Here is a 16,827-nt window from a genome sequence, read left to right as displayed (position 1 = left end):
GCCTCTGCTACTGGTGTAGTTAGGATGACAGAGGCATAAGCCAAGTACAAAGAGCAATGTGCCATCACTGATGTGGGAGTTAAGAAATAAAGTCGGTATTATAAAACTACTTAAAGCCAATTAACAGAACATGCGAAGAGCCTGAATTCTAGGCCTAGCTTTGACCTTGGACAAGCCTCTTCCCTGGGCCTCATTTTCCCTACCTGTAAAATAAATGCAGCATCCTGTAAACTGGGTACGTGAAAACTAGGGAGTCAGAAAGACCTGGCTTCCAGTTCTGCCCACCTATGACCACCTGGGATGCCCAGGCAAGTCAGTTAATCATTTGATTGCCATTGCCACCCTCCCCCCCCCCCCCCTCTCAGGCAACTCTCTTAAGACTCTCAGTGAATTTAGGGGAAAGAACACTGGCTCTGGAGTCACAGATCTAGAGCTGACTCAGGTCCTAATAGAATTTTTNGAATTTAGGGGAAAGAACACTGGCTCTGGAGTCACAGATCTAGAGCTGACTCAGGTCCTAATAGAATTTTTAGCCCAGAACCTAAAACAAAGTCATTCAACAGTCAATAATCATTTATTCAATGCAAGTTGATTGCCTGGTTCACGAAATCTGAGAGTTGAAAGGGATCTCTAGCTGTCTGGCCCAACTCATACACAACGTGCCCCCAAATGGCTCATCCGACTTCTGTTTGAAGACTCATTCCACATTAACACAGCTCATTGTCCAGAAGTTTTCCTTGATATGGAACCTAAATCATCCTCCCTGTATTACCTTCCATTCATTGCTCCCAGTTCTGCCCTCTGAGGTCAAGCAGAACAAATCAAAAATCCCTTTTATATACATATATATGGCATATGTGTGTCTGTGTGTATATAGCAACCCCTCAAATACTTAGAAGATGGAGTCTTAGCTTCTATACTTCATGACTTCGTGTACAAAGAATGAGTTGAGAGGAATAGAAGCAAAGAAAACCCTAGCTGATTTGTTTTCAAATGACTTAGGAGTGATGCTCCCCCAATTCTAGCCAAGTGTGAAATGCAGCATGTAGCTGGTGACACTTGTCTGAGAGGCAAGTTACTGCACAAAGAGACTCATTTATCAAAGCCCCAAAAGACATTGCAACTTGTCCCTCTGAGAAGTAGGAATCTGAACAAGCTGAGCTGCTCCTGAACTACAGCTACCATGTTAGCAACAATAAAAATGCTGCCTTCTATGCCATGTGGATGAAGAGATGGGGAGAGACTAATCCAAGAGTGAGCTCAGGAATATTTTCTAGAAGAGCTTTTGCTAAGGCAGGACTTGTGACCTATACCATCGGAGGAAGTTTCTTCAGTGTCTGTGAGAACTCAGAAGGCATCCTGAATGAAGGAAGCGCTAAGCACTCTGAAGATGACAGAATGTGAAACTGGAACTTAGCTGTTTTTATCTGCTCTAGGCACAAGGAGGCACTTCAAAAAGGTTTTCCTAAAAGGCTAAGTTCTTCAATTCAGGATTCATCTAGGCTAGCCACCCTTCACTTTCTAGGTGAGAAATAGAATCCAGAGGTACAGACCTTGCTTCAAGTCCTCAAGCTAGCAAGTGGGAAAACCAACAGCAGGATTCAAATTCACTGACTAACTCCAAATCATGGGCTCTTCTTCCCATGTGGAAAATCTCTTGAAATTCCTTCATGTGGCTTTCTTTGTTACCTTAAAATCCAGGCCTATAAGGAGACTATAATGATTTGCAAGCTCCTTGTTTGAAGCTACAGGGAGAAACAAACATCTAAGAACAATTAATTATTAATATTTTAAAATGCCATTTGGCAGGAAAATTAAATTTGTCAGATGAGAGACTGCCTGCTGTCAGTCAGTAACCACAGTGTGGCACTATTTCAAAGAGCATCATCTTAACTGAAGCCCTTCACAGGTGATTCATTTTCATTTCTGTCTCTTTTGATACCTTTATAAAGAATAAGGTAATTCCCAAGAGTTCGAGATAAAACTCCAATGACTGGCCCTCCCTTGCTCTAGATACTCTAGAAGTTTCTTCCCACTGACTCTAATCCAGCTCCAATCTATCTTTCTAGACCTATTTTTCTTCTTCATATATTTTACAGTCCATCCAATCACACTGAGCCATTTCTCTCTCTTATTTCTGGGCCTCTCCATAAGCTGTCCCCCATTTTGGGAAGTGATTTCCCTTTGTTTCTGGAAATCCTTTTTACCTCAGGGCTGAAATCCAGTGACAGTTCCTGATGCTGCCTGCTCAACATACATTACTCCCTACTTGACATAGATTGGGCAATGAGTTAGCCATGTACATGTTTTCTGAGAACAGGAACCCTTTTTGATTTTAATAAATTCTTGTCAAAATGAATCAGGCAGACTAAAGGAATGTTGGGCCAAAAGTGAGGCTAGACAAACCAATCACCAGCCAGTTACCAAACTTGTCTCCCTGCTGTCTCCAGCCACTGCTTCCTGTTGTCAGAAGGAAAAATAGGCTGACAGCACTCAAGTCATTTGGTACTTCCCCAGTCCAACAGCTAGTGACCTTCTCCTCCCATTCATTATATCCCTGATTCCAAGTCCTAATCGCAGAGACAAAAATCTCCTTTCTGTGCCACCATTCCCCAGCCTCTCTCCTTGTCACACAGCTCTTGTGGTACACTCCCTGGTACCTATCCTCCACTCCCTTTGTCCACAGGGTCCTCTGATCCCCATTCAGTGAAAAAGACCTCTTTTTTTCACAATGTCTTCCTCACTTTCTGTCTTGCACTCATGAAAACCTTACTTCCTCTGGAAGACATTGAATCCAGGGCTGGCGTTCCTCTTAGACCTGCTGACACGGGAGCTAGAGGAAAAACAGACATCTTTTTTGTTCCTCCCTACCAATTCCAGCCCCTGCACCCAGCAATATCTTTCTGGAAGTTTGCTTCATGTATCCAAAATCTTGCTGCAGCTCTCTCCCAGCCTCCAAGTCATTTACTTCATTTCCTCAAGGAGTTGAGAATGTTGGACAATCTAACTCCATTCGCGCCCTCACACTTAGAGCCTGAAGTACATGCTGATATACCCTCTGGACACATGCAGATGGCTTCCTCCTTCATTTCAACTCAGCCGTGTACACACATACTTATCCAATCATTCTGGCAAGGAATTTGGAAACTGACTAAAATGTGCAGACTCTCTGACCCAGAGATCTCACTGCCTGCCATATATCCCAAAGAGCTGAAAGAGAGCAAGAAAAGTTCCACATATACTAAAATCTTCACAACTTTAGCTTTCCTCACAGTAAAGAATCTAAGTATAAGGAGCCATAGGAACTACTTCCCACTTCAGTAGAAGAGATACATAGACAGTGAGAGTTGAAAGTGGGACCTCAGAGATCATGTAGTCAACCTATTTTACAGAGGAAGGAAACTGGGGTCCAAGGTCACATTGTAGCTGAGCCAGAAGCTTTGAGAGCAATCATCGTTAGGTAATACAACTTAAGAGGAGAGGTAGTGTGTTGCAGTAGAAAGAATAGTAGACTTGGCATCAGAGGACCTGAGGTAAAACTCTGGCTATGCTCCTTAGTCCCTATGGGACCCTGGGCAAATTATTTCACTTCCCTAGGCCCCAGTTTCTTGGGCCTTCAAGGTCCCTTTCAGCCGGAGCTCTAGGATCCTAAGCCAAGACAGGCAGAGGTTAAGAAGCTTTGATGAGAAAGGAAACAACCGTAATGAGAAGAACTTCGAAGTTTGTCTTTCCAAATTTCCTCGGCCAAATCATTTGGCAAAGAAAAGGAGTGACAAAGAAAGTGGAGTTATTTGAGCACAGAAATGGCTGGCAGTTCCTTTCTCTTTTACCAGAAAGTAAAATAACAGAAGGGAAATAATGGATTTTCTCTCTTCTCTTTGGCTCACTCTTCTTGTCCTCGAGTGCTTAATTGGACATTTATCTTTTGGGAAAGTGATTCCCCTAAGAATCTATAATGATCCAAACTGAAATGGGAAGCCTTTCAACTTGCCCAAACTTTCAGACATATTAACCTTGGAAAACAAGATGTTATCGATCGCCAAGTAAAACCAGCCACAAAGGCTAATTGCCACATGTCGTATACATGGACTGGGAGATGGGAGGGTAGAACCACAAGCAGTGAGGGGAAGCTGCAATGAGAGAAATGGAAACTGGATATCAGGAAAAAAACTTTCTAACAGTCACATGGCTGCCCAAAAGCAAAATGGCCCCTCACTAGAGGGGCTTTACCCATGGGCCAAAGGACTATGTTGGACAGAGGTGGATTGGAGTCAGTGCCTCTAGAATACTATGCTATTTCCTATCTAGCCAGTGATGATGCTGATGACATTGGCACAATGCTTCCAGATTTGCAAAGCCCTCTAGACATTATCCTATTTGAACTTCACAACAAATATTCTCATTTTGATCTTGGCTGTGTGGTACTGAGCAAGTAATTAATTAATTACTTTAATAGTTAATTGAGTAAGTAACTTAATTGCTCTTTGCCTCAGTTTCCTCAGCTGGAAAAATGAAGGAGCTAGACTGCATGACTTCTAAGGTTCCTTCTAACTCTAAACCTATGATCCTACGAACAATACGTTGAGGTAGGACCTATTGTTTCTAGTTCAGGAATGAGGAAATAAGCTTGGAGGGGTTCAGTGCGTTGCTCAGTCATAACTGAACAACCTAAGTTTGTTTGAACCTAAGTCTTTCCTGACTTCAAGTCCAACAACTATCCACAAGTGTTCCAGCCTATCCTTACAAAGGACAACATATTTGTTCTAAGTCATCTGTTAGCAGTAGTACCAGCAGCATTCTGTACTATGGATTTCAGACACAGAGTTTGTATATTCCATACAACCTCCCACCTGCACAAATATAGCTATGAGATGAACAATGCAATGGAAAGGAGATGGCAGTGAATTCAAGTGAATCTTCACATCCCTCCTTCCACCTCTGTTTTTTGGTATAAGGAGAGAGAAGTTTAGGGGGAAAACCCAGCGTTCATGAGTCAAATAAAGAGGCCTGGAGCTGGGAGGCCCCGGGTGCAAACGTAGCCAGGGTCACTTCCCAGCTGTGTGATCCTGGGCAAGTCACTTAAGCCCAATTGCCTAGCCCTTGACACTTTTCTGTCACAGAACCAATAATAAGAGAATACCTTCCGGATTTAAAAAAAACAGTGAGCACCCAAGTTCAGGGACGAACATGGTGGAAAATGATGCTACCCCACTTTGACATCCAAGTCTTATGTCATGCCTGACTACATAGAACTGCTCAACCTGACAATGTCTTTCTTTGACAGTCCCACAAGGCCCACAGGGCTTTTATTACTCACATTCTGTAGAACCCAGTATGAACATGTGTTATAGGCCAAAGAGATTAGGCTTAATCAGCACAGTAGAGTCACTTCATCAGGAATCAGAGGACTTGGATTCAGATCTACCCATGTCACTAACCTGAGGACAGCCAAGTCACTTGAGCTGTTTCCTCATCAAATCAAAGGGCTGGATTAGATAGACTATAAGTAAAGTCTGTTCCATTCTAAACCTGGCATCTTAGGAGCTTGTTTTCTTAGGCTTCATTCTCACCATACTGGAATGCTACAGGAAATTCTGGTTAACTGAAAAGTCTGTTAATGGAAGGATTGTTGTGAAACCCTATCACCACATTCACATAAGTTATCAGAATCAAAATGGCTATTAAAACAGTAACTAAAGCCAGGGATGGCTAAACTCTGTGGAGATACCAAAAATGCAAATGAGAAACCAGGAAACAAGGGCTCCAAGGCCTGGCACAGAATAATAGCCACTTAACAAATGCTAACTAAATAAGTGAATGGAGGAGCAAAGGATGGAAATTATAGGGATGGAAGAAAGAAAGAAACGAGTATTCATTACACACCTACTACGTGCCAAGCACTATGCTAAGTGCCTTACCAACATTACAGTAAAACATTATTTTGGCTGGATGTCAAGAAAAACTTGCTAATAATCACTACTCTCCTCTATAGCAGTGAGTAGCCGTGAAGCAGAAGTTACTATGCCCTCAGGAGCACTCTTCTTCGGCTCCCACATGGACATGCACCAAGGTCCCTCCAAATCTCAAACACCAAGCAGAGGAGTTTGGCCTTCTTTAGGTAGGCCTTGAGCAGGAGTTTGGCATGATGATAATGTTTTCAGAAGATCCATAGGTTCATGGGCTGCAAGGGGGCTCAAAGGTCATCTAGTACAAACCTCGTCAGGTATGGGGTGTCAATGAAGGTTACATGGGAACCTGACTCCTCTTCCTCCCACAAGCAAAAAACTTATACTTTACTTCCCCAAACGCCTGTGTAGGATGGGGGTAGCCACTGGAGAGGATTAGAATCACCAAGATCAGTTCAAAGATTGTTACAGGAATCTAAAGCAGAGTGGGTAAATCCCTAGACAGGGGTAGTGATGGTGGAAACCCTAAATACCTGTCTGCCAGGTGTGACAGATTTCCCTGTTTTGTCTCCTCTACCTCCTAGACCAGTGATTCCCAAAGTGGACACCACTACCCCCTGGTGGGTGCTGCAGCGATCCAGGGGAGCAGAGGTGGCCACAGGTGCATTTATCTTTCCTATTAATTGCTACTAAAATTTAAAAAAAATTAATTTCCAGGGGGCTAAGTAATATTTTTTCTGGAAAGGGGGTGGTAGGCCAAAAAAGTTTGGGAACCACTGGTCTAGACTATCCTGGAGGGCAGGAACCATTTAATTTTGGCCTATCACCTACTACTGTCTTATACATAGAAGACACTCAAATAAATGTCCGTTGTCTGTCAGATAACAATTTTAACATGCCTTATGTTAAAAAAAAACAGAGGCAATATTCCACTTCAGGAGTACTTAACCTGAGGGCCATAGAGGAATTGATTTCAGAGGGTCTGTGACTTGGAAGGAAGAAAAAAAGGATGTTTTTCTTTTCCCTGACCTCTAACTGAAACTCAGCATTTCCTTCAAAAATTTTCAAACCTGATTCTGAGAAGGGAGTCCCAGACTTGATCAGGCAGCCAAAGGGTTGTCCTAGATGGACACACACAAAGGGTAATAGGTGAAGAGACCTGAGAGATCAGTATTATTGACTGACACATGCAAGCCAGGGAATGGAGGATGTTCACAACTGCAGGAAATTCACTAAGACCATATACTGTGTTGGCAAAGACATGGTATATATATCTCCCGGTGTGCTGGAGAAGGCTGCTCCATTCCCCCTCTCTGCTGTGCCTGAGGACATTTTTCACATGCCCTGCCCCTCTGCTCAGCAGCCCAATGTAAGCACTTCCTTCCTCTGCTGTGTGGGGTAATGTGGGGGGCTCACAGGCAACTTGAGGGTGCAGTTTGGGCATGCAATTCCTAAAAGGTTCGCCAACACTGCCATATGACAAGTAAGTTTCTGAACTGCTTTGGTAGATGGCAATTCTACATTGGGAATTCCCAACACTGATCAAATCAGAGGCAAGAAAATGAGGACACAAGGCCCCAGGTCAGTCTTGGAGACAAGATCCAGAATCTAGCTGTCCCTCTGCCACTTACTTACTCAAGGCTCCAGGCAATTCAAAAACACTTGCAGTTACAAAAAAGTTGCTGCTCTACAGTGGTAGAGGAATGTTTGTCTGTCTGTCTCTTCTCTATCTAATTTAGGCCAGTGGTGATTATCTTCTCATGTGTTACCATTTCAAATGACCACAAATAAGAATATGTAAATATTATTATTATTATCAACTTGTTTATAGTTTTTCTAACAACATACCCAAGTAGCTCGATGAGTAGGAATAGAAATGGAAAAAATAATTTTCTGAAGGTTATTTTTGGTCATCTTTTATCTTTGGTCCTATTTTGGCTTGCCACTCACAACCGAAACAAATATAGGTATCTAACAAAAAAGCTTTTACATTGATTGACTGAAAATATCCAACAAATCATATTAAACCACTGGTGATGAAAAGGGCAGTTGTTCAACAGTGATGGTGTTGACGTGGAATCTAGAGACCCCAATGGTAATGTACCTGGAGTCTAAATAGAAATGGAATAGACCCTCACCTATGATGAGGTATGACCATACACTGACAAGGCTAATCCCACTAGACCTATATATGGGAAGGTACCAGTGGGGATCTATTAATGAAACTCATGCTCGAGTTTCTCTTCTTTTCTTCACACTGTTACTAATCAGAGGCTGCTGGCTACTAGGATATGCTAGGCTTTGATATCCCCCCTCCCCCTTCTTCATAAATATCTCCCCCCACTATCCTGCCATTCCTATCATTAGTTAGTTATTCCTTTGGCTTCTTGCTCTCAAATCTGTGATTCTATAAAGTAAAAGTTTTGCAGATAGGTAGGTTAACATCTGAAAAGGTTACCATATTAGATCATTAGCATTCATTAACTCATCAAGAATTAAGGTCTTGGGGACAGTTAGGCAGCTCAAAGAATTGAGAGGCAAGCCTAAAGACAGGATGTCCTAGGTTCAAATCTGGCCTCACTTCCTGGCTCTAGGACAAGTCCCTTGCCTAGCCCTTACCACTCTTCTGTCTTGGAACCAATACATAGTATTGATTCTAAGACAGAAAGTGAGGGGTTAAAAAAAAAGAATGAAAGGCCCGAGGGAATGGGACACAAGAAAAACCGACTTGAGGGGGGGGGGAGTGTTAGGTAGTGATTTAGTGCTACAGCTTGAGAGAGGGCCATCCCCAAGTAAGATCCTAGAGAGCTAGAAGTAGATATCATACTTAGAGATCATCCAACCTAACCTTGCCATTTTACAGATGAAAAAAACTAAGACTCAGAAGGGTAATGTACCTTCATAAGTAGTTGTGTCAGAATTTGAACCTATGTCTACGGATTTTAAAATCTAGCCATTGTACCATTGTGAAAAACCATTGTACCATCCTGAAAATGGCATTTTTTAAAATAGAAAGGCCTCATGTGAAACTGCTTCTATATCAATCACACCCTGGTCTCCATTTTGAAAGAGTCAGGCCCCTTTGAAGATGCAGATGCCTTGGGGAAGGGGCCTGCCTTAAGCCTTTATTAATCATTAATGCCTTTTCATTGTTTCAGAGTTTAGCAGAAATTAAAAAGTATTCAGAGCAAGAATGGGCCTCACAGAACAAGCTGCAGAAGGCAGTATCTGTGAACATGTATAATCACCTCCACTAGCTCATAAGTCACCAGAAAATGGGGAGGCTGACTTACTCCCATCAGTTGCTCTCGATACCTACCTACCAAGATACATATAGTTGCTGATCAGCCATGTTTGATTCTTCTTGACCCCATTTGGGGTTTTTAGGAACATAATCAATGAATGTTGTTTGTCAAATAAGTGACAACAGAGGGCAATACAGACTGAGTTCACCTACCTCACAATTTGGCCAAGTCCTCCTCTTAGCCACCGTTGGTATTCACAGCCCTGAAGAGTGTGTCTCTTCCCCAACATTGAGAGAGCACACAGTGTTTTGAGCCCAACTGTCCTTAAGGCATGTGTGTATTTATTGTTCAACAGTCAAACCTCTATTCTAACCAACTTACTTCCTCACTGGAGGCCTCAGTTTCCTCTCCTGTTAGCCAAGAGGGTCAGACTAGATGAGACACTCCATAAGGCCCAAGGTCAAAGAGTCTGTGAACTAACTAAGCTGGCCAACAGCTTCTTATTTTTTAACCCTTACTTTCTGTCTAGAATGGTTCCTATATCCAAAGGGCTTTAAAAGACTCTGCCCTTTGACCCAGCCATACCACTGCTACAAGAAAAAAAACAACTGCTTGTTCACATGGGTGGATGGGGATATGACTGGGGATGTAGGCTCTAAATCAGTGATTCCCAAAGTGGGCTCCACCGCCCCCTGGTAGGTGCTGCAGCGATCCAGAGGAACAGCGATGGCCACAGGTGCATTTATCTTTTCTATTAATTGCTATTAAAATAAAAAATTAATTTCCAGGGGGCTAAGTAATATTTTTTCTGGAAAGCGGGCGGGAGGCCAACAAAGTTTGGGAACCACTGCACTATACGATCACTAAATAATATGGAAATGGGTCTTGATACATATAAAACCCAGTGGAATTGCTCATTGGCTGTGGGAGGGGGGTGAGAGGAGGGGAGGGAAAAAACATGAATCATGTAACCATAGAAAATTATTCAAATTAATTAATTGAATTCAAAGCAAAAATAAAAGAAAAAAACAATGGTTCCAAAGCAGAAGAACAGTAAGGGCTAGGCACCTGGGGTTAAATGACTTGCCAAGGGTCATTCAGCTAGGAAGTATCTGAGGCCAAATTTGAACCCAGGACCTCTTGTCTCCAGGTCTGGTCTTCTATCCACTGAGCCATTTAGCTGCCCCAGGCCTACTGCTTCTTAAGAAACCCCTCCCACTAAACACATTTTGATGGTTGCTGTTTTGGGGGTTACTATATTTCAGAGGACAGAAGACCTGGGCTTTCCAGAAAAAAATTTATGTGGGCACAGGGTTTGCAGTCAATTGCAATGCTCTGACTACATAATAGCCCTAATGTATTTCTAAGGGGCAGTAAAGATGGACAGAGACTTAGTGGGGACCCAAATGCCTAAAAGATTTTGCTTTTGCCTTTATCAAATCCATTAACTCCACCATGTGTCAGCCCTGGACAGCTCTTTCTAAGGGGATCTGATGGCTGTGTGAATGTCAGGAGTAACTGTATACCAGCAGGCCAGCAGCTAGAGAGATTGCTTCCTTTGGCCTGACAACTTGCCATCAGAGCTCAAGTGGAGAAGGGAGGACAGCTACCGAATCTGTTGTTCTTAAAACAAGGAAGGAAACATGTCCTTATCCTCGAGGGTCTATTTTAAGCATAGACACACAAAAGACATCAGTCCGAATTAGGCAATGGCCCCACATTGGCCACGCCTACTTTATGGTCACTCTGCATCCCCTCTCCTGTGATCTAGCAAGTTTCCTAGTACCAGGCTGGAATTATAGTTGTTGAAATAGGTGCCCCCGCCTAATTTCACAGGAAAGTTAAATACAAGTTGATCCGATTTACTCCAAGAATGAATGGCCCTTTCAATCTTGTACTTACACCTTCTGGTTTTATAGAGACCACAGTCATACCTGAGGACCTCATATAATTTATAACTCAAAATGAAGGCAGTCTGTAAATGTGTCACCTTTTAAATCAACTTCAGCATCTAATAACTCTGCTATTTAATTAATAACTGAAATCAAATGTTCCTCTACCAATTACCAAACAGCCAAGATATACCCAGGCAAGTGAGAGCTGAATAATTTCTCCACACCCAAAGATTGTGTATATTAGCTGATTAACACAATCTCAAGCACACTGTACCAGGGTCTAAAGAGTAACTCCTTTGTAAGAAAAGGTGATATTTTTATGTACCTAGAGATAAGGGAATTATTAATAATAAAGGAACTATTAATGCCTGGAAAAGGGGTCTAGGGCACTATTGGGTTTTTTTAAAGCAAAAGAATTTTCAGAAGCCTTGAATGGCAATTTTAAACCTGACAAAATAATTACCCTAGGAAAGTGGCCCAGGTTTCCTTTTTCTTTTTCTCCAGTCCTTCCCACCCAACTGCCTTCCTTTTGGCTCTCAGAGAGAAAGTTGCTTTTTTGGGGGGTGGGGAAGGGGCAGCCCAAAAGGCTCATCCTGAAAATGGAGAAGCAGCAGGCAACTATCAGAAAAATCCCACCCAACAAGACAGGATGGTCCCTCTATCACCCAATTCACTGGCTACAGATTTCCTGTGCACTCACCACCAATGTGCTCCCCTCATTTTCGGGGGAAGTGGCTGGGGAAAAGTGGGGATGACTCTGGAACATTGCCTCTATCCAAGAACACTACCATGGTCAATGGGGATATTATCAGGGATGTAGACCCTAAGCGATCACCCTAATGCAAATATGGATAATATGGAAATAGGTCTTGATCAATGACACATGTAAAACCCAGGACAACTGCCCGTTGGCTATGGGAGGGGGTGGGAGGACGGGAGGGAAAGAACGTGAATCATGTAGCCATGGGAAAATATTCCAAATTAATTAATTAAATAAAAATTTTCAAATCACACAAAAAAGAACACTACCATGTTCCTCTGCCCTTCTCCATACTCCAGGTGTCCTCTCTAGAAACTTGACAATTGACTTCAAACAAAGTCAAAATGAAGAGTAAGTTTTAACACAAGTAAAAATACACATGCATATAACCAGATTGTAAACTCATCAAAAAACAAAAAACAAAGCAAACTTCCATGCCCAAACTCTTACCCTCTGGCTTTATAAGGCATTTATATCTTTTGATTAAAATTAATGCAATAATCTGCTGTCAGGTTTGTAGATTTTAAATTCATTCATTCAATAAGTATTTCTAAATTGCCTTCTGCAAGCCCAGCACTGGGGATAAAGAAATGAAATGAAATCATTATCACTCAGCACACCACCCTTACCGGAGTAATAACAATTCCCTGTGTTGCAAATGAATGCTGACTCTAAAAGCAGGCAATATCAGTGACAAGATCTATAAGCTTCAAACTGGTGAATCCCCCAATTTTTCCTAATCGAATCCATTTCACGGCATAAATCATTGTCGAAGAAAAGCCTATAAAAGAGCACTTCAGGCTCTCCTTACCTGAGTGTCTCTGGGAAGCCATGCCTTGGAGAGCCACTTCTCCTGCAGTTCCAGACCACTGTTGCCACTATCTCAGCTGATAAGAATATGGCTCATTTGATAACATACATTTAAGGGGAGGCTATTAATACAAAAATAACTAAGAGCAGATGTCCCCACCCCTCCCAAGAGATCACAACCTTAATCCCACTAGAAAATTCTTACCATTTTAGGTGATCCCAGGGAGAAGAATAGGATCCAGTAAAAATACCAAACACTACATATAAATACCTGGAGAACTACTCAGCCTCCAAATTAGGCCCAAAGCCGGGAGTGGCCACAGAGAAAGCCATCCCTCTCCTGGAGCAAAACTGGGACTCAGCTTGGACATAGTTCATTGCTAAGCAAATTTGATTCTTTTGTTTGATAGATGTACTCCACAGAAATAAGACTATTTCTAAAAAAAATAATAAGACTATTTCTGCTGAAAATAATTCTAATATAGCAACTCAATTATAGTCAGAACAATAAAACTGTGGGGTTTAGATAGTAAAACCAGAGATTAGAGGTGCTGAAACTTACAGCCAGTCTACTATACATACCAAAGAATGGGAAGAAAAGCCAAAAATGGGAAAAATTCAATCCTCAGAAAATGACACTTTTTTTATTTGAACAATTTAATTAATTAATTAATTTAGAATATTTTTCCATGGTTACATGATTCATGTTCTTTCCCTCCCCTCCTCCAACCCTCTCCCATAGTCGACACACAATTCCACCGGATTTTACACGTATCATTGATCAAGACTTATTTCCATATTATTGATAATTGCACTAAGGTGATCATTTAGAACAGTGATAGGCAAACTACAGCCCACTGGCCAGATGCAGCCCCCTGAAATGTTCTATCAGCCCTGCGACATTATTCCTAATCTGACGAATACAATGAGTAGGATACGATACAATGAAACTTCGAAAGAGTTGCCTTAGAAACAGACCTACAGATAAGCACTTCCTTTCCTTTGGCCCCTTTTTAAAAAGTTTGCGTACCACTGGTTTAGAGTCTACATCCCCAATCATATCCCCATCGACCCATGTGATCAAACAGTTGTTTTTCTTCTGTGTTTCTGCTCCCACATTTCTTTCTCTGGATGTGGAGAGCATCTTTCTCATAACTCCCTCAGAATTGTCCTGGATCATTGCATTGCAGCTAGTACAGAAGTCCATTACATTCAATTGTGCCACAGTGTATCAGTCTCTGTGTACACTGTTCTCCTGGATTTGCTTCTTTCTGCATCCATTTCTGGAGGTCTTTCCAGTTCACATGGAATTCCTCCAGTTCATTATTCCTTTGAGCACAATAGTATTCCATCACCAGCATATACCACAATTTGTTCAGCCATTCCCCAATCAAAGGGCATCCCCTCATTTTCCATTTTTTTTTGCCACCACAAAGAGTGTGGCTATAAATATTTTTGTACAAGTCTTTTTCCTTATGATCTCTTTGGGGTATAAACCCAGCAATGGTATGGCTGGATCAAAGGGCAGGCAGAATGACAGACTTTTCAAGGGGCCTATAAAGCATATAACTAAAGGGGGGCATATGCTATGTATACAATACAGACATTTTGAAATAAAGATCTACTGGCGAAAACTTCAGCTCACATAAAGCCACTACACGATTGAGATATTCAGGCCATGGAGTGGAAACAAAGTGGAAAACCATCTCCCACATTCATGTTAAGACCAACACGTGGAAGGCTTTCTGTAAGTTATGGTCAGATGTGGAGAAAATATAGAAGATGGAAAATACAGTGATCATGGGGGTAGAGACAGACTAGAACTATGAGCTGAGCAAACCAAAAGCTAGCTGAATACTAGAAAATCATCATGAATTCATAACACAATAGTTAAGATGAACATGACCTTGCTCATCAAATTCTGGAACTATCTATTAGATTGTTAGAAGTTCAAGGCCATTTGGTTTTATATCTCTACCAAGTGCATCACAGTATCACATAGAACTGGTTTAAATGGCTATCTTTTGTTTTTACACCTTTATTTCTGAGTCTTTCCCTCTCCCTTTTCCAATTCAGAGGACCATTTCTCTGTACCAAAGGATGAAAAAGAATGGGAAAAATTGGTTTAGCAAAATAATAAACCAATCCAGTCTAAAAGACTATCCAATATACAACATCCTAGGACCCCCCCACCTCTGCAAAGGAGAGAGAGAGGGGTTCATATCTTCATCTCTTCTCAGTGCCAAGTTTGGTCATTGGTAACAGCAATTAACTTAACAAATGTTAATAATGAATTAATTCTGTGAAACTTAACAGGTAAATTTAGGGCCAACAGCAATGGGAACTATGTCAGACTGGAGGAGTCAAAGTAAAGGACTCCTTAGAACCCCCATATGAAGCTAAGTCTTGTCTACAACATCTCTCCTGACTGTCCTCTTCTCTCTAGTTACATGGCCACTATCCTAGTTCAGGCTTCCTAACTGCTCTTCCCTTGGGTCCACATTCACTAAACAATCCTCCACAGAAAATTACATTGTCTCCAGTTCAGAAGGGACCTCAGAGGCCATCATGTCCAACCCACACCTGATAGAACAATCAGCACCCCAACATACCTATCACTTGGAAACCACTAAACAAGGAGAATCTATCAGCTCTCACAGCAGCCCAGTCCACTCTGGGTCAGCTCTAATGATATCTAGCCTACATTGCAATTTCCACCCATTGGCCATGGGTGATCCCCCTTCCACCTGAAAAATGCTTTTCAAGGATCTGAGAGGAGAGTTACTGTGTCTTCTTTAACTCTTTTCTTGCCTGTGCTAAATACCTCCACTTTCTTCAATCAATTCTCATGACATGGCCTTGAGGCTCTTCACTACTCCTACATATAACCTGCCATTCCAGATATTCTTCAGCTTAAACCAGAGCATCCAGAACTAAGCATGCTACTCCAGAAGTAGCCTAAGTGAGATAGAATAGAGGAGACTGCCTTTCTTACCAGAGAGATGCTTCTCTTGCTGCAGCCTCTAATAGCATCAGCCTTCTGGGGAGCCTCTCATTTGGAGTTTGCTTTTGCTTATGAACTGTTGTCTAGCCATCCCTCTCCCATATTATACTTAGAGAGTTGGCTTTTTGAACCCAAAAGTAAAACTTTACGTCAACCCCTCCTGAATTACATCTTTTTTGATTGGGTCCAATGTTCTAGCTCATTGGGATCCTCTGGGAGTCTGGTTCTTTCATCTGGTATGTTAGTTATCTGCTTTGAGTTCTCTACAAATAAGAAAACTAGTCTTTCATGAGTTTCATTTGAGCTATCACTTTGCATATAAGCAATAGTTTATTTTTTATTTTTTATTTTTTTTAAACCCTTGTACTTCGGTGTATTGTCTCATAGGTGGAAAATTGGTAAGGGTGGGCAATGGGGGTCAAGTGACTTGCCCAGGGTCACACAGCTGGGAAGTGGCTGAGGCCGGGTTTGAACCTAGGACCTCCTGTCTCTAGGCCTGACTCTCACTCCACTGAGCTACCCAGCTGCCCCCTAAGCAATAGTTTTTAAAATGTCTGCCCCTCTGATGTTCTGAACTCTAAGAAAAAGTTTTCATGTAGAAGGCAATTTTCCATTCTAAGTTGTGAGTTAGAAGTATTTTCTTTTGGGAAGTGAAATACCTTCTTTAAGCACTGTTGTTGTTTAGTCATTTTCAGGTGTGTCCAACTCTTTGTGATCCCATTTGAGGCTTTCTTGGCAAAGATATTAGGATGGTGTGCAATTTCCTACTTCAGCAAATTTTACAGATGAGGAAACTGAGGCAAACAAGGTTAAACAACTTGCCTATACACAAAGCAAGTGTCTCAAGTCATATTTGAATGCAGGAAGAGGAGTCTTCCTCACATGAGGCCCAGCACTCTATCTACTGTGCCACCTAACTGCTCTAGTGTTAGCATTAGATGCAATCAAACAAAAATGTATAAAACAGAGTAAGGAAAATGAAGTATTAAGAAAAATGGAGAAAAGTTGGCTCATTACCTGCATTAAATTCATAAATCATGGAATGTCAGAGGCAAAAAAAGCCCATCGACAGCATCTAGTCCATCTCAAGAACCTAAGGCCCAGAAATGGACAGTTGCTTGATCTCAGAAGCTGTACAGTGGCCAATTTCCAGGCAATAGAAAGAAATGGTCTGTCTCATCAAAACAGGTATTTCTAGAAAACATTT

The 16,827-nt window shown here is 41.8% G+C and overlaps 2 protein-coding genes across 3 annotated transcripts in view; both read right to left on the bottom strand.

Annotated features, from left to right (window-relative positions):
• Positions 1 to 16,827, bottom strand: part of FHL1 (four and a half LIM domains 1) — a 191,081-nt gene that overhangs the window by 8,705 nt on the left and 165,549 nt on the right. Inside the window, exon 1 of one of the 2 annotated variants that reach the window (XM_044682730.1) lies at positions 12,618 to 12,703. The exons of the other annotated variant lie outside the window; for it this stretch is intronic. Coding sequence (XP_044538665.1) covers positions 12,618 to 12,639 — 22 coding nt within the window. The 5' untranslated portion in view covers positions 12,640 to 12,703. Of the gene's footprint in view, positions 1 to 12,617; positions 12,704 to 16,827 lie in introns of those variants that run through there. 2 annotated transcript variants of the gene reach the window in all.
• The window catches only part of LOC123253517 (transmembrane 9 superfamily member 2-like), a gene marked incomplete at its 5' end in the record, with an annotated part of 941,355 nt that overhangs the window by 880,746 nt on the left and 43,782 nt on the right, over positions 1 to 16,827 (bottom strand). The gene's annotated exons all lie outside the window — the stretch shown is intronic.

Source organism: Gracilinanus agilis, chromosome X, assembly GCF_016433145.1.
Source record: "Gracilinanus agilis isolate LMUSP501 chromosome X, AgileGrace, whole genome shotgun sequence".
In the NCBI taxonomy this organism is placed as follows: Eukaryota; Metazoa; Chordata; class Mammalia; order Didelphimorphia; family Didelphidae; genus Gracilinanus; species Gracilinanus agilis.
The sequence above is the reverse complement of the archived record's forward strand: the minus strand, read 5'-3'. Positions and strand labels throughout refer to the sequence as shown.